Below are 23704 nucleotides of genomic sequence, written 5' to 3' on the forward strand. Positions count from 1 at the left end.
TACAGATGTACATCACAATAGTGTAAACATTGTTTTTACAAAGTCAAGAGAAATAATAATCTTATTTTCATTTCACAAATCATCACTGTGTTTTCACCACAAAAAGTATGTATGCAAAACCTTACAGCAAATAGAAAAGTGTTAGTTTCTTTTTTAAACTATCATTCATCAGAGAGGACTGGGACCCTGTTTCACAAGAGTATAATTCTGTAACAAATTTTCTCTCGCCCAATCAAACTGCACTATTTGAACAGTAAAATGTATTGTGATACTGGGTTTACGAAGCAGGATCCAGCTCAATCACAAATATTCATCAATATAAAATCTTAAAAATAAATAGAAAACAAATGCATATTGATAGAATTTTTAAATTAGGGACTGAAGGGTGGTCTTAATTCCTTCTTTTAAATGGTAGTCAAGTATTCACTAATATCACAAAACCCTAAAAGCTCGACATATAAATGCTGGTAAGTGGTAATCATTTCATTTACCAATGCAATGATAGTTCACCTTGGATAAACAATGGATTAGAAGAGTTTTCTTAAGCCAGGTCTAAGTATACAGCTTCTCAATTAGCGACTTATGAATCACGTGGCACATCAGGCCTTACAAAGTGGCCCATGCAAGCCGATATTAAAACTATAAATAGATAAAATGATTCATTTTGTCATAAACATAAACTCAGTTTGGGCCAATTAATACGGCTCATGTTCAAAGCTTTGGGGGAAGGGGTGCAAAAAAATATAGTTTTCCTGTGATTTAAAACCAAGTTTCCAATTCTAACAACAGAACCTAGAATGGTGATTTTGATTTTCAATCCCGGACAAAAATACTATCTGCCTAAAATGAATATAAAATGATTTATTTCACCTGCACCTGCATTGCACCCACTTGATCAATGAAGAAAGAAATTTATGTACCATTTTTACGAGGCCGCCATCATTTTCAAGCTTAACCGCTCACGATGGCGGTCTCCTGCATTCGTTTAACCCTATCTTAACTGGGCTATTTCAGACCAGTATATACTGGGGGGGGGGGGGGTCAATTTGACCCCCCCTCAGATCTCGGTCGCTGATCGCGCGATCGCCGCGAAAATTTGCACGCGCATAGAGCCGGATGTAAACTACAAGACTGTATGGTAGAATTTTTAAAAAATTCATTCTTTATGTTTTTAATTAATTAATTATGCAAATAATCCTATGAAATTTGCCCTAAATTTTGTTTTTTGTGTATGTTTTTGCCTTTAACTCAATTTATATAGCTAGTAGAATGCTAATTTTTGGTTGGAGTACCAATTATTACATATCTAACAAATATCTACAAAACAATTGCAAAAATATAATTAATTTCTTATGTATTTAATTGTTTTTTAAATTCTTATGTAGATCTCTGTTTTTTCAAACCTTTGTTTTTTATTGTTTTTTCCAATGAACTTTGTCGGGGACCCTTCTGCGATCATAGATAGCATAAATAAATCCATTTAAACCAACAAAAGTAAAAATAATCCTACATCTATGATTTTTGGTTGAAAAACACAATTTGCATTGACTTTGTACACGGAATCACGTTTTTGAGCAATTTTGGGTCTGACATGCACTTACAAAATGTTGCATAATTTCAGAACCGCGTCAGAATTTTGGTCTCAAAAGATGCGCAAGACTTCATAGTAAAAAGGCAGTGAGCGGCGCAATCAAAAAACTTTGCGCGACGGCGTAGTGATGAAATTTGTCAAGGTGGGGGTCAAATTGACCCCCCCCCCCAGTTTAATAATGGTTAAACTGTTATTTTCTTTTAATTGAATATTGCTTCTTGTTGATATACATTTTTCATTGCTTTATTATGACAATTGCTTCATTGTTTTGTAAAACTTAAATGTATCACCTAGATGTTATGTTGCATATTTATCTTGAATGCAGAAATAAAATAAAATCAATCAATCAATAAAAATTATAACACCATATAGATATGCTCTATTAATCAACACATGACAAATTATATATATATATATATGTGTGTGTATTATGCAATTTCATATAATAATTGTGAATGTTTTGTAACAGTGTATAACAACAAATTAGGCAAAAATACCTGAGAATTGGGCATGTTTCATAAGGCTTGCTTTCATTGACAGTACTGTCAACCAATCAGAGAGTATCATTTCAGTAGCTTACAACAGAATCTAATACTTTACAATTGATGACATTTGTTATGAAACCAGGGCCCCGTCTTACAATGAGTTACAATTGATCCGATCAACTGCAACTATTGAGAGCCAGCAATGTCAACATATAAACATAGATATGTTGTATGGTAGGGAGTCCTAAAGCTACGCGGGTCCTAAAGCTATGCACCACTCCATTGCGCACACAATTTCAATGGCAAAATAAATGCGCACTCTAGCTCTGTGTGTGAAGCTGTGACTGCAGAGTGACGAACGATCCCTATTCAATTTTTCTCCAGAGGCTGCAATAAAACCTTGAATGCAGAGAAAACCAACAAATTTTTGGAATTTTGGAATAATATTCAATTTAATTTCATATATTCCTATAATACGGACAAATTTTAGAAATTGAGGCACAGGAAATACTTTTTCTTTGCACGATAAATCAAGTGCGTAGCTCTAGGACCCCTTCCAAATCAGGCGGCGAAGTCAAGAGGTGTTCGGAAAACACATCAGGATTTTCGTATCAGTGAGTTTTGTGATATTTTCTTCTTGGTTTAGGATCTTTAGAATATTTATTACAAATGAGTGAAATATAATCTGTTAAAGTTTTAAATATTGGCATAGTTTTTATGGTTTGAAAAAAAAGTGCATAGCTTTAAGTCCCCCCATCATACATTCATTGTTTTCTTGACAATTCTGTATGCTTCTCTTCTTAACATAGGACATTGTGTAAATTCCCTGAGGCTGTAGAAAAAATTATTACATTGATAGATTTCCATACAGTTGAGGTTGATCGCATCAATTGTAGCTCTTTGTAAGACGGGACCCAGGTCCTGAAGTAATGGCAGGTAGATATATGACCACTGAACTATTATTGCACCTCTCCGCAAAATTTACATCATACGTCCGTTGCAGAAAGAACTGCGTTGAAATGCTTCCAATAAAATCAAATCAGGTTCCAAAGAGATGCAATCAAGTGCAACTTCAAAATTCAATCACAACTTGATTCTCAACCAATAAGAGCGTATTTTAGACTTGCATTTGATTCTCTGACTTGCATTTAAACGCAAATCTTTCTGCAACAGGGCCCTTATCGCATAAAAATTAAGATGTATTTGCTTTCTGAAGATGTGTTTGATTGCAACTGTTCTGTTAAACTTTGCTCAATGGTTCTTGACTTTGACCTTGACCCTTGACATTGTGACACAGGTTGCCATAGAGATAACTGATAACTGATTGGTCTCCTTGGGAACTGATGACCTGTGTTGAAATCTGTATGGAGAGAGAGAGGGGGGAAGAGAAACCTTGTTACAATTAGGCTGCAAGCACAGACTCATATTTCACACTTTAACCAATTATACCATGTCTGGAGTGAAGACTAGATACCAAACTCTGTGGCCCGAATTCACGAAGGTGGTTTTTAAAACCATCAGTTGAACCCATGGTTTATGCAGATTTCCTTATAGATTACGCTTATTTACCGCGTATATTAAAAAATGTCACATGCTGATCGATGCATGCTTTTGTCACAGTACGCCAAGTTGACGCCTGTTGCCGTGGTTATCCACGCTATTTTATTCATGAGTCCACTGCTTTGAATTAATGAGTCTACTCTTCAACAGTGGACTCATGAATAAAATAGCATACTTAACCATGGCAACAGGCGTCAATTTGGCGCACTGTGACAAAACGCGCATCAGCATTGGAATTTTTTAATATACGCTGTAAATAAGCCTACCGTTAATTTATACAGGAAATCTGCATAAACCATTGGTTCAACCTATATGGTTTAACAACCACCTTTGTGAAATCGGGCCTATGTCTGTATAGACCCAGCCACAGTACTTACATAGTGAATCTAGTCTTACTACTTCAGACTCTGCATTATGTACTATGTAAATTGCGAAAACCAAGGGTCTGTCTCTGCAGACTAGTTACAGGTAGCCCGAGCATAGTCTGTAGGCACAGACCCTTATTTTTCGCAATTCGCATATTATTTGACACAGACAGAGTCTTTGGAGTCTAGTCTTTACTCTAGACCTGTTATTGGTTAAAGTGTCAAATATGAGTTTGTGTTTGCAGACTACCCAAATCCCAAACATGGCGTTTATTCTTTTGTTTCACCTCATCCATACCATAAGAAAAATTTGAGATTTGAACAGCAAAATTATTGTTTAGAGAGGAGGGGGCACATCCGCTTCACATGAATAGTATATCACCACACAGTGGGGTGCTGTGGCCGAGTGGTCTTAGGCATCTGACTGGACACATGAAGGTCCAGGGTTCAATCCCCGGTCACGGCATCTATCCCCTCAAGCAACGGAACAAGGTATTTAATAAACTGTGCTTGTTTTATCTTACATAATAAATGAGGCACATGTAGCATACCTCCTCCTTCCCCTCCCCCCTACTCTTTACTTTGGTATAATTCAAATCAGACAAATTTGATATGTGCCTATCTCCTATTTTATGTTTGTTTCTGTATATATTTCCATACTGTATTCATTTCATGTTGCCCTCTATCATGTTCATATGAACAGGTAACCTGGGCTTATTTTTTTCTCCTTATTTATCAATAAATGTTGTTTAATAAAATGATAATTGGAGATGCTATAAGCATTCTTGGTGACCATGGTTGCACTTTAAAATACCCTGTACACATGTTCATATCTATGCCCATGGTCCAGACAAAATAATTCATGTCACATAGATGACAACAGAGGAGTGTTTCATGAAGAATCCTCCCAGTAATTTTGACTGACAAATTCCAGAAGGGCCAATCAGATGCTAAGATATCAGTAGCTTATAACAGTTATCAGTAAAAATCATGTTTCATGAAACATCCCCATGGTTACCAACTGCAGTCAGCCAGACTTTCTTAATTTAACACATAAAAAAGTTACAGAGGTTTCATAAGCTCAAGTTAATATTAATTTGTTCCTCAAATTCTCACTACCCCAAATAGCGATTTCGCCGAGATCCGGGAAAATCCCTGTAACACGCATTGCATTATGGGATAGCTTTTTCGGTATTACAACTTCCTGTTCGGAAGTCCAATGCACTGTTTTGCCATTCAGATCAACAGTGCCGTCATGCACTACAACACAACGTCGCTTTCGCTCGGAAAGTTCGTGATCACAACCCTCTCTTTCACGATACAGTTTAACGGCCTTTTCTGCTAAAGTCACTAATTCTGCCCGACGCTTTCCATTGCAAGGTATTCCTCTGTCAGTTAAGATTTTTTTAAGTTCCGAAACTGATTTTTTATCCATTTTGTGGTCGACTAAAAATTGAACGGAATGAATGCTGTATATATTTAGCGTCTAGTCGAATACGATCGTGGTGTCAGGCCGGTCGCTAAATGCAAAGTTTTAAGATATTCATTTTTTGTTTAATTTTTTATAACCAAATAAAAACAGGAATAAAAATTATTTTCACGTGAAATATATTTTTTTTTTTTATTTATAATTCAAATGGAATAAAAACTGACCAAATTAAATAAAAAGTATTATAATCTGTACATATTACGCTGATTGGCATCGATTTCAGCGTGGTGGAAAACTCAGAATCGCGAACCCCGCGCGAGCATGACTCTTAACCGGAAGTGGTGATGACGACCCGACGGAGTGAAAATTATCTCGTCTCGCGCATTATGAGATTTTTGTTCCTATTTGGGGTAGCGAGAATTGGCAATAACCATTTATTTCACATTCAATTTCATACGTGTGGACAAACCAACTGTTCAAATGTATGATAATAGTAAGAATTCCAAAGAAAAGTTGCCAATTTGCATCTTTGATCAGTGATTTTTGCTGTTTCCATTATGTTGCCAACTTTGAGCATGTAATGATTTACTGTACATAATTCAACATACCTGCCCAGGAGCAGCAGAAGAGTGAATGTTTGATATTCCCTGGTGGCCAGGAGGTATGGCGGTAGCACTGGTTGTAGATGAAGGCTAAAGAAAAAATTATTAGAGTAGATCTTTGTAATTATAATAATTAAAATATTTGAATCTTTAATTGCACACTGCACATTTTAGATTGCATGTACCTAGCCTAGGTACTTATCATATTCTACAGTGCGTATAAAAAAAAAGTTTACACTTAGAAAAAACCCTGTAAAATTATACATATGTAATATCCTGAAGATTTTTCCACATTTACACATTGGTACAGATCCATTTAAGCAAATGACGATGTAACTGTCAAAAAATATTTCCGTTTGAGTGAGCACCACTAACTTTTGAAAAGTTAGTGAAAAATGATTTGCGCAGAACTTTGAAATAGTTATGCGAATAAAAGTAGACCTTAATCATGAAGAACACGTGGAATTTAGCTAGTAAAATTGATTTGAAGATATATTTACCCTTTTTTAACTTGTTTGCATACCCAAAACACTTCGAAGAGTGCATTGCACCCCACCCCACTCCCCCACACACCGAGGCCATTGTGACAATATTTGCTTTACACTGAGCTGTGATTTACATGAAATGGCTTAATTTAGGCTTGATTTTCATTTTGTTAATCATTGTCAAGCTTGGGAAAAGTGTGGAGAACAAGTATTGAATGAAAAATGAAATATAAACCCACTTTAAATGATAAAGACTTAGTAAAAAAATGCTGGAGATGTCTGATATAAACTTTTGTTCAGATTCAGTAATGTCCTCAGATCCAGCTGGCACAAAAAGGGTAGTAAAGGTTGTGCTTACTAAGTGTTGAAATTTCAATTTGGGTGGCAAAAGTGTTACAAAATGCTTGAATGAATCCGTTTTATTTCAGTTGACTAAAAATGCAAGGGAAATGTAAGAGAAATATTTCACAGGGTAAGTTTGATTTCGCCCTTTCCCTTTAACAAACCGTGAAAACGATAATTTCTGCCCAAACAGATTTCTGCGAGCTTTACAGAAATGGACAGTGCTCACTCAAGTGTAACATTCTGTCAAAACTTTTACTTTCATTGGATAGATGAGACCCAAACCCAAGATTGTATGTGAAAATATTATCCACACGTTGTATATTTTTTAATTCCCACACCTTTTTCAAAGTGTAAACTTTTTTTGATACGCACTGTATATTGTCCATACACTTATTCATGGATGCAAACTGAAATGTAAATTCATGCACAAATCGTTTCTGTTACGTCCCAATTATTATTTACTATAAGCTTTAATCGACTACCATGTGTGACCAATCCACTGTATGATCTCAAACCAAAGAAAGGAATTACACTCATTCTGTTAATGCCAAATTTGAAACCAAAATATATTTGATTATTTTGATATATCGTCGGCGTTCATCCGAACTGTCATCTCAAGTCAAATTTGGTTTTAAAAAATCGATTTTGAGATTTTTGCAGAAAATGAAAGTACAAGTCCTATTCTATTCATAACAAAATTTATAGGCAGCAATTTATTTTAGTTTCTGAGATATGAGGGGATTTTCACGGCGATGACATACAAAAAATGTGCAAATCCCATTGAAAATGTGTACTGTAGCAGAGCGATACGATGTTTTGACTGACTGCGATTTCAATGCGCGCGGTCAGCCAAACCGTTGTACGCAGCCATCGACACTGCATCGACTTTGCACGTGAAAAGCGATAAAACCTTTTGACTAACCACACGCATTGAAATCGCGGTCAGGGTTGTTGTATCCCCTATGGCGTTTTTGTACAGGGGAAATCTATACCGCTCAAACCGAAATTACAAGCATGGAGCTCTTTTTCGGTATTTTCTCTGATCCTTGGTTTTGTGTTAAATAAGGATACCAATGTCAAGCAATTGTCTTGGTCTTTTGAACCATGTATTTTTCTAGCAATGAATATTTTGTAAGGCTGGGGAACTAAGTGTGAAAATTATAGTAAACTTTGAAGTCGATTTCTCTGAAATGGGTTTGCACTGTCGTATGTGTGATACGACAATTTGGAAGACTGCCAAGGATATATTCCTGATAAAAGAGTTTCCTTTTTTTGTGGGATACTCTGTATAATTCATTCTCACATATAAACCAACATTTCCTTACCTGAGCAGGCCTCTGAGATGAATAGCTTCTAGTCACAATAATGGATGACACGGAAGGCACTTGTCCGGAAGGAGCGTGGCTGATATCAACGTAGGAAGCAACCTGAGATAAAATACATGGGTAGAAAATAAACTTAGTGGAACGATTGCTCTGGCAACAAATGCTCTGCTGTGAATTCCACATACTAAATGGAATCGCCAACTTCAACCCTGGATTTAACACTATTCCCTATCCTAAACCAACCCTGAACCTAAAATAAAAACCTATATTGCAACCCTGACCCTATGGCCTGTATTCTGAAGTCAGGTCTAACTTAAACTCAGGTTTAAAGTTGTGGTTAAAGTATGGATAGCCAATTGTTACATAAATCACTAAAAGTAGAGATATCATAATGCAGCTCATTTGGCTCTAAAATCATTCATAATTGTCTGGGAAGTATAGGTGATTGCCTTAACCATTGATGAATCAGGAAAGAGCACAGTAAACATAAGAAACATATAATTTAAAAAAAAATTGACACTTTTGGCTTCCCATAATTTTAGCACAGAGTTAGACCATGGTCTAAGTTAAACCTGACTTCAGAATACGGAACTATATCTTAAATGAAATAAAGCCCTGAGTAATTGTCGCATGAGCAATGTCATGTCACTGGTAGAACATGATGGTGCAGTGGTTTTGACTTGTGCCTTGTAAATAACAGGTCATGTGTTTGTACCCAAACACAGCCTAGCGTCCATTGGTGCCACTCCACAGATGGCACTATCCATCCAGGTGTTAAATGGGTACCAAGTAGGATGTGAAAGTCTATATGTAATAATTGATCCAAGTAATTGAGTCAAAAGGCGGTACTCCACCTGCCCGAATTTGCTTAATCTCGAGATTTTAGCCCGATCGGCCCTCTTCACGATTAATCTCGAGATTCAAGAAACTATAATCGATGTATCTGCAGATACACATTATTGCCATGATATCGCTGTAGGAATTGTATGATGTATCTGCAGATACATCATTTTGCCATAAACGTAGGACTAATGTGGACAGTTGAATATTTTGGCTATATGCTGTATCTACATAAAAACAGTTATTTTGATGAAAAACAAAAGTTAAATGTTATGAAAATTGTTAAGGAAGATGAATTCAATGACATTCTTATAAATCTAACTAAATTCAACATTGGGAAATTTTCTTTTGAAGAAAGACAAAAGCTGTAACTTCAAAGTGATTTTTTTCTAAGAATGTGCATTTTGCAGATACATCGTTTTGCCGTGTAATGGCCGAGAGGATATTTGTTTTGATCTAGCAATCAAGAGACCTGCTAAGAGTCTATAGGAATTGGGGTTGTTGAAAACTGCGACAACGCAAAGTAAATAACGATCACCAGTTCGGTCAAATCCCCAGGCTTCGTCAATGGTAGGCCCCTTTAAAGGGCTTTTCCTCTTCTTCTGGGCACCATTAATATACAAGGACATCACTATTATTTTAAATACCAATTGGAACCTTTATTTGAACTGGCGGTGGTACACTGATAGCAGAGAGAGTGAGAAGGTAACATAGGGGGAGAAAGAGTGTAGGGAGGGACAGAGAGAAAGAAAGAGGGGGGAGCAAGGGAGCAGTGAGAGAGAAAGTGAGTGAGATGAAGACAGGTGACAAAGTGGTGACACCAAGGTCAAAGTTCACATACCTCTGCAGCGCCATCAGCAGTTAAACCATCGTTAGAACTGGATACAGATGTCTTTTCATGTAAGTGTGTCCTTCGATGGATGTTGAGGGCGCCACTTCGTTTGGCAGCATACGGACAAAGATCACATGTAAATGGTCTCTCACCTGTAGATAAGGTAGTGTAACAGTAAATTTTGCTAGGTTTATTTATTTAATCTGTACTCTTACATTTGGCTTTCCATACTTTATTGTTTACATTCAACTTGTTTATTTCCATTCCAACTCATCTCATCCTTCTTTCCATCCTCACAATCCACATACATTGTCATAATCTCATCTTTCATTCCATCTCCACAATACATCTCACATAGCAACACAGGTTCATTACATTTCATTCCTTCATTCAGTTTCCCCTCAGTCATGCTTCCTGGTTTTCCATTAGCTTTCCACTCCACATGGTCCTATTGTTTAATTCTCATTAGGATTCAGTTTAACTCATGATCACCCTTCTCTATTCTCTGATTGGTTCTTATTTTTAAATAGGGTTAGTTCATTTTATAGTTCATACCATTTTCCTTGTATTTGATTGGTTGATTTCTATGATTATCCAATGTGGGTACATTGGCAGAACTTCCCAGAAGATTAGATTGGAAAGTAAAGTCAGTGCTGATCTGGACTTCATCGTGTTAAGTTCTAATTTATTCTGTGTTCACCCTATCTTCAGTTTAATAATTTTAGTTTAATTAAAGATAGGAGAGCTTGGGAGATTGAATTTACAGGAGAGCATAGGAGACTGAGTGTACAAACGGTCATGTTACAACTGGTGGCAGCGGTGGGATTTCATGATTGTAATGCAATTTTGACTGCACTGTATTTACCCTCCAGGAATGTGTTAATACTGCATTTCAAGATTTTATTTCTTTAAACCAGAAAAAAAAAAGAAAAAAAAAAGATCTTGGCAAATTTTGAATGCAAAAGGAGTTTTCTAGAGTTTTCCTTGAATGATATATGCATTAATGTCCTCTGAGATAATATCTATATGAAAGTGGCAAAACAATTGGTTAAAAAAATATCTTCAAATCAAAGGAAAGAAGATTGTTTGGCAATACTTTTGATTGTAATGTAGATTTCATGAAAATTTACTCTGTCACTCTCGGAAAAAAAAATGCAATGATATTGATATTGAAGATTGGATTGTTTCGTACCAGAAGAATTCAAATCTTGATCTAGAAACTTAGAAAGTATTCAGTTGCAGAATTTATAGTACATATTTATGTGAATATTCTTGAAAATATTATTTTTGCAACTAGCCATACTATTGATTAACTTGATTTTACACACAAAAAAAAGCAAATAACTATTTTTGTTGTATATCAAATATGGATACTTGATTTTGGAAATATAATGAAACAAAAAGAAGAAGATTTTATCTCTATTCCATCAAACACGAAACAGTATGTTTGGAAAATGGAATGGAAATCGATTTTGTTAAGACAATTTGAATCTTAAAGAAAAAAAAGCAAGGACAAAATGTTCACGACATAAAACTTAGATTGGTTGCAAAGTTGGTAATTTGTTTGTTGATGCATGATCCATTTTCGCTTACGGCAGTTTGTTGTATATTTTTTTTTCCTTTTGGACAAGCATAGCTTTTTAAGGATATTGGTTTTCAATATTAAAAAAAAAAAGAATATATGTAAAGAAAAAAATGTGATATTTTATTTAAATTCACAAATATCGCAAGAAATAAATTAAGTTTGGAAAAAAAAATGAAGAAAACTAATTGTATATTCGAAAATACTCATGCAACAACAATATGCTGTCTATACATGTATACTATTTGTGCTTTTGCAACTAACAGTCAGATGGCCATTGGTAATAGTTAATACTGATTTGAATAATTCTTATTTCTCTTCGAAAGAAATATTGAAGTCCAAATATAATTTATTTTTTTTCATTCTTTGAAATCGTCTGTTTAGGGACGACCGCTATAAAAGAAAGTATTAATTACATAGATTGGGTTTGGACATTTGGCAGTTCTGCCGATTGTTGCAAAAGTAATGGCTTATTGATATTACTGTGAAGAGTTGAAATTCAAGGTTCCTTCATTATTTTTTTATCCTCTTGATTTTTTGGCCTGTTAAAAAAAAATTCATGCTAGAAAGATAAAAGTTCAGAAAGAAAACATGAATCGAAACTTAAAAAACTTTGAGTGTATATTGAAAAATGAGGACATTTTTAATGAAGAGGGAATCTTATGTAACAGTAAATTTTGCTAGGTTTATTTAATCTGTACTCTTACATTTGGCTTTCCATACTTTATTGTTTACATTCAACTTGTTTATTTCCATTCCAACTCATCTCATCCTTCTTTCCATCCTCACAATCCACATACATTGTCATAATCTCATCTTTCATTCCATCTCCACAATACATCTCACATAGCAACACAGGTTCATTACATTTCATTCTTTCATTCAGTTTCCCCTCAGTTATGCTTCCTGGTTTTCCATTAGCTTTCCACTCCACATGGTCCTATTGTTTAATTCTCATTAGGATTCAGTTTAACTCATGATCACCCTTCTCTATTCTCTGATTGGTTCTTATTTTTAATAGGGTTAGTTCATTTTATAGTTCATACCATTTTCCTTGTATTTGATTGGTTGATTTCTATGATTATCCAATGTGGGTACATTGGCAGAACTTCCCAGAAGATTAGATTGGAAAGTAAAGTCAGTGCTGATCTGGACTTCATCGTGTTAAGTTCTAATTTATTCTGTGTTCACCCTATCTTCAGTTTAATAATTTTAGTTTAATTAAAGATAGGAGAGCTTGGGAGATTGAATTTACAGGAGAGCATAGGAGACTGTGTGTACAAACGGTCATGTTACAGTAGGATTGAGAAATCATGTTTTTAAAATATGTCACAGCTGGGGCCCGTTGCAGAAAGAGTTGCGATTAAATGGAAGCCCTGTATTCGGGACTTTCGCTTAATATTTTGACCTGCGTTTAAGCAACTCTATCTGCAACAGGCCCCTGGATATCTTTTTTTTAAAGGCAAGGACTTCAGAAAACCATGGGAAAATTATAAGAAATTACCAAAGGCTTGTGTCTTCTTGTCTTTTCCATCTGTAATACAGCTTTGGCAAATGTCTTAAACAAGGGATCAGGCATCCACCCCCCTTGTATTTTTTTTAAGTTGTGAAAAAAAAAGAAAAAATGGTTAAAGAAAATGGAAGAAAGTAGCTACATGCAGAGAGTAAAATTGAGAGGTCTGAAGTTGTATTATCGTTTATTCAACTGAGAAAAGATATGACATCACACGAGTCGCCCCCCCCCCCTCTCCCCCCCCCCCCCCCTCCCCCATCAACACATCCTGGCACTGCCCCTGCTTACAACACTATACCTGTATTATTCATATTGTTTCACATACCCTTACAGCATTTCCTATCCACACAAGAAAACACTGGGAGCAGCGAAAAGAGTTTCTTACCTGTATGTTTTCGCATGTGTATCCTGAGGCCTTTCTTGTCTACACAAGAGAACTGGCATTGGGAGCAGCGAAAAGGACGGATGGTAGAGTGGACAGCCATCACATGGCGCTTCAATGGATTTTAAAAAAAATAGAAAAAGAAACAATTAATTTGATTAATTGATTAACAACTGATGAATAATGAAATACACACTTTATAACACAAAGCTCAGTCAGTATAGAGTTCATTGCCACCAGCTAAAAACTTAAAAATAAAAAAGTATTGAATATTTTGCTATTTTCGATTCTATCAAACAATTATCATTTGTGATACCTTCTAAACTAGTTTCTATTTAATATGGATTTGTTTAATCCTTATTTTAATAACTAGGGGGGTCAATTTGATCCCCCCTCAACAAATTTTGTTACTACGCCGTTGTGCGATTTTTTTTTTTACTGTGCTGCTCGCTGACTTTTTACTTTCATGTCTCGCGCATCTTTTGAGACCAAATTTGTAATTGCGACGCCCAGATACGCAGTTCCAAAATAACCCAACAATGCATATCAGACCCAAAATTGCTCAAAAACGTGATTCCGTAAACAAAGACAAAGTCAATGCAAATCAACCAAAAATCATAAATGTATGATTATTTTTACTTTTGTTGGTTTAAATGAATTTATTTTTATGCTGCTTATGATCGCAAAAGGGTCCCCGACAAAGTTCATCTGAAAAAAACGATAAAAAACAAAGGTTCGAAAAAACAAGGAAATACATTATAAGTATTTTAAAACAAGAAAATACATAAGAAATTAATTACTTTTTTGGCATTTTTTTTTGGTATTTGTGAAAAATGTAAGAATTGATACTCTCACCAAATATTAGCATTCTACTAGCTATATAAAGTGAGTTATGATTTAAGGCAAATTTCATATTTGCATAATTAATTAATAAAGAAATATAAACAATTAATTTTTTGAAAATTTTACTAACAGTCTTGTAGTTTAAAATCTGGCTCTACGCATGTGCAAATTTTCGTGGCAAATGCACAATCAGCGGCCGAGATCTAAAGGGGGGTCAAATTGAGCCCCCCCCCCCCATATATCCTTGTCTGAAATAGCCCAGTTAAAATAGTGATGTGTTTGCAGTCAACCAAAACCTCAAACAGTGTTGTGTAGCAGCCAACTTTCATTTCATGTCACTTTGTCTATAGTAATAATTGCATAATAAGATTAAGAAAATTAATGTGGCCTGACTGAATATTAGACAAAATGGTAAATAAGCTATAATAAAGTGATAATTAGACCAAATGACTGGAGATGATCCTGGGGTCGTGTTACAAAAAGGTGCTGGGCTCCGTAACATAAAGGTTTGCAATCAATCCCTAAATACCAATGACCAATCAAGATCATCGTTGCATGCACGCTCTATTTGAAATACTGACCGGGAACCAGTCAGTGTGGTTCTTTCATATTTGCAATTCATCACAAACCTTTGTGTTACGGAGCCCTGGGCCCCGTCTTACAAAGTGTTACAATTGATCCAATCAATCAAAAGTCTATGGAAATCCATCAGTGTTGCAATTTTTTCTACAGGAAATTTGCAAAATGTCCTTTGAAACAAAGGCAAACACACCAAATTGTAAACAAATCAATGAATTTATGAAAATTCATCATATCTTGAAATATTTTTGAACAAACATGTATTTTTAGATGTGGGCGTTGCTGGCTTTCCATAGTTGAGTTTGATCAGATCAATCGCAATTCTTTGTAAGATGGGGCCCTGGAGTACAATTAATTCAAGTCTACTTTACCTTGAGTGTGCTTCCATCAGCAGAGGCGTAGTCACAATGACTACATTTATACGGCTTCTCACCAGTATGCTTCCGAAGATGAACCAGGAAGTTATCCCTCTTCTTGGTCACATACCCACAATGCTCACAGATAATAGGGTCTACAGAGTTCTTGTGCATCGGTGACTGCTCATGCTGGCGAAGCTTAGATGCAGAGACAAAACTCTTCTTGCATGGCTTACATAAGAACTCTGATGTTTCCTTGTTGTGCTTCTTGATATGAGTTTTAAGTCTTGTGGTTGATCGCGTTGTGTAGTCACAGATGTCGCACGTTTGGAACTTAATCTCTGTGTGCTTGCGTTCCATGTGGATTTTCATCCCGCCGCGAGTTGCAAGAGCATCGCCACAAATCTCACAGAGGAAGCTCTTTTGCTTCTGGTGTTTCTTGACGACATGCCGCTCCAGCTCGTTTGCCGTCTTGTACCGGGCATGGCACTCCTTGCAGGCGAATATCTTAGAACCGACATAGTTCTTGCGCAAGAAAGGAGATTCAATCCCTAGGGATTCTCCAGTGGGGATGATAGCCTCACTTTTATGGCTTTTCTTAAAGTGGATTGTCATTGGTGGACGATTGCCACCAGTGTGCTGTACTACCGTGATGGTAGTGGCTTCAGGGTTAGTCTGTGAAGCTCTTTGAGCTATCGCCTGGAAGTCTACACCAAACTGCTTAGAACCATCCAGCGTCAACAAGGGTGTCGGTTGGGCCCCTTCCTGCATCTGTCCTTGATCTTTGTCCAATGATGACGTTTCCATGTTTTCCTCTGTGGAAGTTCCAGGTAATGAATCAAAGTTAGTGTCTATACTCTCGTTGTCCTGAGGGTCCTTCGCTTCCCTTGAACAGCCCACATTTTCCATCTCGGACACTGCTGCAGCATCTGATTGATGACCTTGAGGCTGAGGCAAATCTTGCGTAGGGTCCATGCTGGATCCAGAATCCGATTCCTTGATGACATCTTCATCTAATGGCTGTGTCTTGTCAGCACTTGGCTCATCTAATACCCTACCTTGTCGTTTCTCTTTACTTTTCTCCTTTGCCTTGCTGCTTTTTACATTAGCTGCAGCAAGCATAGATAAATAGGCTCTGTTGAAATCAAATTTCAAGCTAGATTCTGAAATAGAAGAATCATTCTCCTTTCCTTTATGAGTGGTGTTTGATTCCTTCAAACACTCTTTGTCAGGTATTCCTTTGGTCAACTTTTCCTTATCACCTAAAGATTTTGTTGGTGAAGCTTGTGTGATAACCTGTTGCCTCACATCACCTGTTGTCTGATCAGCCGTCTCCATTGGAGATTGTTCCCTTCGGCATAATTTGCTTTCAGCAATCAGAAACTGGTAGAATTTACCAAGATTCACTTTAGAATCAGACCGACCAACATCTTCTGCACTTTGATCCTGATCGATGGCTGTTGGTTGCTGCACGCCACAGTCATCGCTCCTTTGCGAACCAGATAAATGCTTCAATACAAACTGGTCTTTCGGAAAAGATTTCAAACACTGCAAGTTCTGTATTTCATTCAATACAGTTTTGAACGGTGTCTCGGAGTTGCGTTGCTCGAGAGGCCCTTCAGGAATTCTGGTTTGCTCCCCTTCCTCGCCAGTCCCTCTGATGTGGATGTTCTTTACATGGTCGCCAATCTCCCCACTGTCTGCTGAGTAGAAGTTGCATATTTTGCAGCGATGTATTGCAGCCAGAAACAACGTCGTTTCAACATGACTCCCAAAGATGGACTGATTGTTTGTGCTTGCCATGCTCTTCACAAAATGTGACACACTCGACAGCTGCACACCTACAACAGAACAAACAAAAATGTATGAGGTGAGAGTGAAAACTTGAAAATTTACAGTTCTAATGTTCTATCAAGTCGTCATTCATAATCAGACCTTTCAATGAGCGTGTTTTTCTTTTCATTGGTCTTTTCATTGACTGTACCTCTTATATATTTATTTCCTTGTAAATGTGGCAGCAGATAATGCAGATTAATGAATCATAAAAAGACAAACATATTCATTATTGGGAAAAAAATAAACACTTTAATTGTGGGTATCACTATCAACAAAAATATATACCCCCAAAATATGATACAGAAGAGAGAAAAATAAATCAAAAAGAAACTTATTCATGTACAAGTATAAGAATATACAATGTATGGTAGTGGATCGTATTACCGAACACTTTTCATGAATTCAATCATATAAAACACATTATTCTCATAAAATTCACCAAACTTTTAACATATAAATACTCAATTACCTACAAAATATAAATATGTGAAAATTTTGCCGAAATCGTTTTTCCTTTTTACGATATTAGCTTCTAATCAGACCCCTCTTCGCACGTGAAATATTTTGGTCACTTGAAAAAAGGTATCGTATTACCGAACGTGTGTTTTCTATGGGAAAAGTTGAGGAAACAACAAAAACACTTATGAATATGAGCTATTTTGACCATATTTTATTATTGTTCGAATATTAAGACTTTGAAAATGTGTTCTTGACCATTTTTCATCAATTTCTATTCAAGTTCTCTTTGGAAGGATGTTGCAAAATTTTGAGCGTATGAATTTATGTTCTGATGCGTACGATGTGCACGTTCGGTAATACAAGGCCGGTCGGTAATACAATCACTCACTATACATGTATATAGTGAGTATCATATTATTAGGAGACACTGGCAGATCCGGGGGGGGGGGCAAAGCCAGCCCGTGCCCCCCCCCCTTTAGAGAGGCACAATTAAAATTTGTAATGTAAAAATGCTGTTAAAACAGAAAGTGTGCCCAACCCCCCTTTTGAAACTGAAGACCTTTTTATTTATTTTTATTTTTTTGCTTGTCAAATTTTTCTCGGGAAAATATGCCCCCCGTTTTGGAAAATCCTGGATCTGCCCCTGTTAGGAGATATATGAAATAATAGAAATGACAATGATTTTAATATGATTCATCATTGATGAGGTGACAACTTAAACAAAAATGGAAAAAGATTAGAAAACCTGCACAGATGAAAGAAAAGAAAAACATGTAAAAAGATGAATTATTCAACTGTCTAAAGATGAATGGACATGATGGATTAATAAATATGAAGAAATTATTTCCATTAAATTTACGGTATATGAAACCATTTGCATTGTTTGCTTAAAGTTGAATTAAGAAGACGATTCCAAATATTGAGATATTTACATTAATAGCAACCTTACAACCCCCCAAACACTAATAGGTGATTCGACCCCCCATTTTCTTTTTTCAAAATAGTGAATTTGAACGATTTATCCCTACCCATTTTCCCTGAGTTCGCTCCTGCAATGCCTACCGAGACGGGTGTTCTTTGAGTGTGACGTCACCGGGGGGTATTCGGTAAACAAGGCAGTGCCGTTTTGTGTACTATGCACGTACTCCTTCATATGGAATAACTGCAGTTGAAGTTGTATCTGCGAGCCATAGAACTTGCAAAGAGGAAATGATTAAAATATTTGTGGCCGTACTATTATTCCAAATATGTGAATTCCCTCAGAATGATACCATAGACCCTAAAGGAATAATTTCAAGGTGAATAATATGAAATTTGATCGAGATCTTCTCACCAGTCGATAACGTAGCAGACGTGTTATTATGACATATTTATCCGCGTGTGACGCGGCTCTTGCAAAAAAACACAGTTGGTTGCGGAATTGCTTTGTGCCGACCGGCCGCCCGCTCAGGCGCAGCTAGCTGTCGAGCTACCGTACCGTTCTTGTTGTCTTCAACCATAGAGATGTATACTAATTACTATATATCTTTCTGTCTTCAACTCACTTCCGAATTGCGTTTGTATGTGTGACGGTGACCCCTAGCGTAATTAAATATAGAAAACAACTCAGAAGGCCGAGAAAGAATACTATACGTTTGGTTCAAGATTGTTCTGTGGAATGAGCTATGAGTGGAAATGATCCAGAGGATATAAAAGTGGAGTCAAAGACAAAAGAAAAGAAGAAAAAAACGCCAGGGGATCGCTGCACGGCCATGAACTAAGTCGACATACCGTACCAGTACACTCAATGCCTGGGTGTTGTGTGTATTAGTATTATGCGTTCAGCGCGCGCTGAGCTAGCCGCCGGAATTACTTTCCAGCTACTCACTTGATTGAACATCGTGATAAAATAAATGAGAAATAGTGAAAATATCATTCAATAACTCACTGTTTGCTATCTTACATCATGATTGAAGAGTTCATGGTGGTTATTCATACTGTTTTTTATACAGGGAAAGTAAAGATTTGTACATATCAGTCCTATTTGTTTGATTTGAGTTGCTTTGAAAAAAAAAAGTAAAATATCTTTCTCTCTCTGCATAGCATTTCTGTATGACATTCAGGCACCTCTTATACTAAATTCCCCCCGGTGACGTCACACTCCGAGTGACTTTTCTGTACACTCGTCTCTCGGGCTCTGACAGGTGGCTAATTTCATAGACTTTCAAAGCAAAATATCGAGAAGGCAGAGGATTATTGTGACATGCTATGTGTTTGAACAACTTATATATACTATATATTGTATGTAGAACCTATATTTATGGAAACTCACCCCCTTCTTAATTCAACTTTAACGTAAAAAGCACTCTGGCTTTGGCTTGGCTTTAGCGTGCCCATGCCACTTCTAACATTAGAAGTTCTACTTTTAACGTAAGTTACTTTTTAGTTCTATTCTATTTACAGCGACACTAACAGTAACAGTTTTTTCTGTCTTCTGATAAAAAATTGATTCTTGAACTGCATGACGAATTAGATCCTGGGCAAATTCAAAGTGCAACACTGTTGCCAACAGCCAACACCCCTGTTATTTGTTAGTGTTACACTAATTTTTGTCGATTAGTCGACCCAATGTCATGTGCCGATATAACCCAGGGAGCTCCGGCCCGCACAGCGGGCCGGAGCCCAGGGGCTTACCGTGTATTCAACCATACTCACGGGACCAGGCGCGTAGCCAGGGGCGGGCGGTGGGGGCAGTCGCCCCCCCCAAAACGTCCCCAAAAAGAAAAAAAAAGAAGAGAAAAAGAGAGGAGAAAAGGAAAAGCGAAGGGAAGAAAGGGAAAAGGGTAGCTTTGTGGGTTTTTTCTTTTTATTTTATTTTTTTTCTCAAAAGAGAAACTCCTTCACTCTTGCTCTAAATTTCTATTTTTGCTTCCGCGCTGCGCGCGGTTAAATGACAATATTGCAGTTCTCCATTGTTTCCCCCACCCTTTCTCTAACCTTGTTTTTCCACCTCAGCTATATGTGTTTCTTGCCAGTTAAAGTTCAAATGTATACATTAGGGCATGGAATTAGAGTAAGGTTAGGCCGAAATATGAAGTTACCTTTTTTTTTATTTATCGCGCAACTTCTGGTCGGGTCGGCTCCGGGCAGGTAAAATCTTTATATCAATTTCTGCCGTCACCTCCATATAGGCAAATTCTCCCGCTTTTCATCTCATCACTAAACAACCATAATTTTGGGGCAAACAGGTTCCTAATTTAAAAAGAGGAAGGTATAAATTTCGTGTCGTATTAAATAAAAAAGTACAATATTTTTTTATCAAATTCTATTAAACTTCATGTCATTTCCCTGCACATTCATCTCCTGTTTTGCGCCCTCAGATTGAAATTTTGAATGACAATTAAGTTTCTTTATCATTCAAAATGAAGCGCTTCAGGATAAGTCAAAGAAATTAGGCATCCTTTTTTATATAATTTCAATAAATCACAGAAGTTTCAACTTTTTGCGCACTATTTTCCTTGTAATGAAGTTCAATAATCTTAGATAATCAATTGAATTAGAGCCAATGTGGTATTAGAGATATCTGCATTTGATGAAACGTCCGCCCTTTAAAATTTCAGAGTTTCATTGCTCTGCGCGGGGAGGAATATCGTCCTCCCGGCATATACACTTCTCCTCTGTTTTGCGAATTAAAGATATGCACTGTCGCTAATTGTTTGTAATCAAATCTGATCTTTCCAAGGGAAGTATTCCATATATCTTAGAGAATACCCTTTTCTTGGAACCCTTTTCTTTGAAAAAAATGATAAAACGCTTTAGCTTCCGCGCTTCGCGCGGGGTTATTATTACTTTAATTTCCTCCATTGTATTCCTTTTTTGTGCGTTCACAATCACTTTCGAAAACAAGGTTCAAAATCACAATATAGTCAACTGAATTGGAGCTGATATAGGTACTAGAGACAAGAGAGACGGCTCCTATTTTCATTTTAATTTATGAGACACCAAAAGCTTCGCGCTTCGCGCGGGAAGGGGAAACTCCCCCTCCCTGCACCCACCCCCTAGGGAGCGCGCTTCGCGCGCTCTGTAAGTGTTGGCACGCTTCGCGTGCATTTACCGCCCCCTCCAAAATGAAATCCTGGCTACGCGGTTGCACGGGACTAGCGTGATTTATGGTCTAAATATTTCTCCAAATGAATTGTGAAAACAGAAATTATGCACTTACCACGATTATATGGATGAAGGTCTAATGAGTGGCAGTTTCCTGACATCGAGGCACAGACTGGAACTTCAAAAAAACGAAAAGTTCTCTCCTTCTACCCCCGTCTCGATCGGCCATTTTTGTTATGAATCTTAATCTTATAATGTAATCTAATTTTAAAAATCAGCACGAACGTATCTATAAAATTTGATTTTAAACGCTTACCTCCAAATCTCAGCCAGTTACTCCGTCCGATCCTTAATACTGCGGTGGAAATTACGCAAACAACAATCGAAATGCGAATTTTTCCTATCGAACAGTCAAGATTCAAGTCGCCGGCGCATAATAGGAAATCGTACCAAAAAAATCAACAGGTTGCATGTCACGTATAATCGCTGATGGCGCTACATCATAAAATAACGGTGAACAGCGAAAAAAATGCGGAGCGCCTAGAACGCAACCAGCAGTACAGCTGATCTGACGTCAACGACGCAAACAAGCAAGTTTATTAAATAATTTCGCGCGCCCTCTCTGTGCGTATAGAGAGAACCAGCGAATCGGCCCCATGCCTGCTTCGACATCAAGAAAAATCATCGATATAAAGTACCAGAAAGACAGAGGAATTGAAATTGGCTTCATATCGTTTGGTAAGTTTCATATCCAAAGCTTATCTCACATTAAATAGGTATCTATTTCTAATTTTTACAATAGACGAATAAACGTATTGCAAGTGCCGTGCCAGTGGTTATCCTCACCCAAGGGTTCATTACATGCCGCCGCGCACAGAAAATTCAAGCCATAGAACTAGAACTTAGAAGTCGTGTGTTGTGGACCCAAGAAGTGAGATCCCAGCACACGCGACCCACTAGTACGGGCACTAGTTAGAAATCCACTGCCAAACGCGGTTCGTGGTGCGAGGTTAGTATACTAATACTAACCTCGCAATACGTGTGAGTGTGGTTATCCTGTGGCAGTGCACGGCGGTGGTAATGTACCCGTGGGTGGGCTCAGCTCAGCCGCGGCCTGACATCAGTGCAGTGCATGCAGTGTTGGAATTGCACGGGAGCGGAGTGGGAGGAGAATGGGGGAGGTGTCTGAGTCACAACAACAGGCAAAGCTCACCTTCACAAATTACAGACGACGAATATTTTCAGCTGCCTTTAACAGATCTTGATCTATCTCTGATCTCATTTCTTTTGGACGTCAGAAAACTGAGAAAAGAAGCAACCACCAGCTTCAGATTCGATGCGTGATATTCTGAGGACTGAGGCCTGGCTTGGTAAAAAAATAGGTGATTCCCCTTCCGATTTTTAACAGCATAAGCAGTTCGTCGCTCAGTCAACTGAAAATTCAAGATGGATGTCATATCATGACGTCATGATCATGGATAGGTCCATGTACTTGCATGATGCACAACCAAAGTATACCTAGTCTACAACTGTAGACCCACATCTGCAGTGTGTGTATCACAGCTGATTCAAGGAGTCTGCATAGCAGACTAGCCATAGGTCTACTAGAGCCTGCAGATCTGGGTCTACAACATGTTTGACCAATGTACACGAAACGTGTACACAAGGCGGAGCTTGCTGAAACCCTCCGTTGCCAGTAGATACCATGATTGACAGCAGATTTGTGGAAGTAGGGGCAAGAGAGGGATTAGGATCCAGCTGTTCTGACCATTTCTTATCTTGTGGAATTTAAACAAATAGGGTATACTCCTCTTTCACTTTTGGGGCTTGCTACATACACATAGGATCCATATACATGCATAGATACATATATGAATGTACTTGAGTAGTCAGGAGATGGAATGGTTTGGATGATAGGTCCATGATGATACCAAAGTCTGTAAAATAGCTCATGGTTATAATAGCATATAGGGCATGTTTTGAAACATTTTTTGTTACAGCAAGGAACGTGTATGGAACTAATACAGTATATGAATGTGTAGAAGATGCCCTGATCACCCCCGGGTCTTTTATAAGTGACATGGAATAAACCTTGTCTTTTTCTCTCTTTCTCTTCCTTTCTTTCCTTTTTTTCTTTTTTCCTCTTTTCATTCTCTTTTGTTTTCTTTCTTTTTTCTCTCTTCTTTTTCTCTTTATATCTTCCTTTCTT

At 37.3% G+C, this 23704-nt stretch overlaps 1 protein-coding gene across 1 annotated transcript; it reads right to left on the reverse strand.

The window, feature by feature from the left end:
* Positions 1-1779: 1779 nt before the first annotated feature.
* LOC129263287 (zinc finger protein 3 homolog) lies at positions 1780-23159 on the reverse strand. The gene is made up of 7 exons (XM_064101077.1): positions 22709-23159; positions 15130-16955; positions 13340-13448; positions 9869-10011; positions 8188-8289; positions 6039-6122; positions 1780-3436 (listed from the first exon to the last, which is right to left on the reverse strand). Exons 2-7 carry the CDS (start codon positions 16915-16917, stop codon positions 3317-3319), a joined length of 2346 nt encoding a protein of 781 aa, XP_063957147.1. The 5' UTR covers positions 16918-16955; positions 22709-23159; the 3' UTR covers positions 1780-3316.
* Between the last annotated feature and the right edge of the window lie 545 nt (positions 23160-23704).

This window comes from Lytechinus pictus, chromosome 6 (assembly GCF_037042905.1).
Source record: "Lytechinus pictus isolate F3 Inbred chromosome 6, Lp3.0, whole genome shotgun sequence".
Taxonomy (NCBI): domain Eukaryota; kingdom Metazoa; phylum Echinodermata; class Echinoidea; order Temnopleuroida; family Toxopneustidae; genus Lytechinus; species Lytechinus pictus.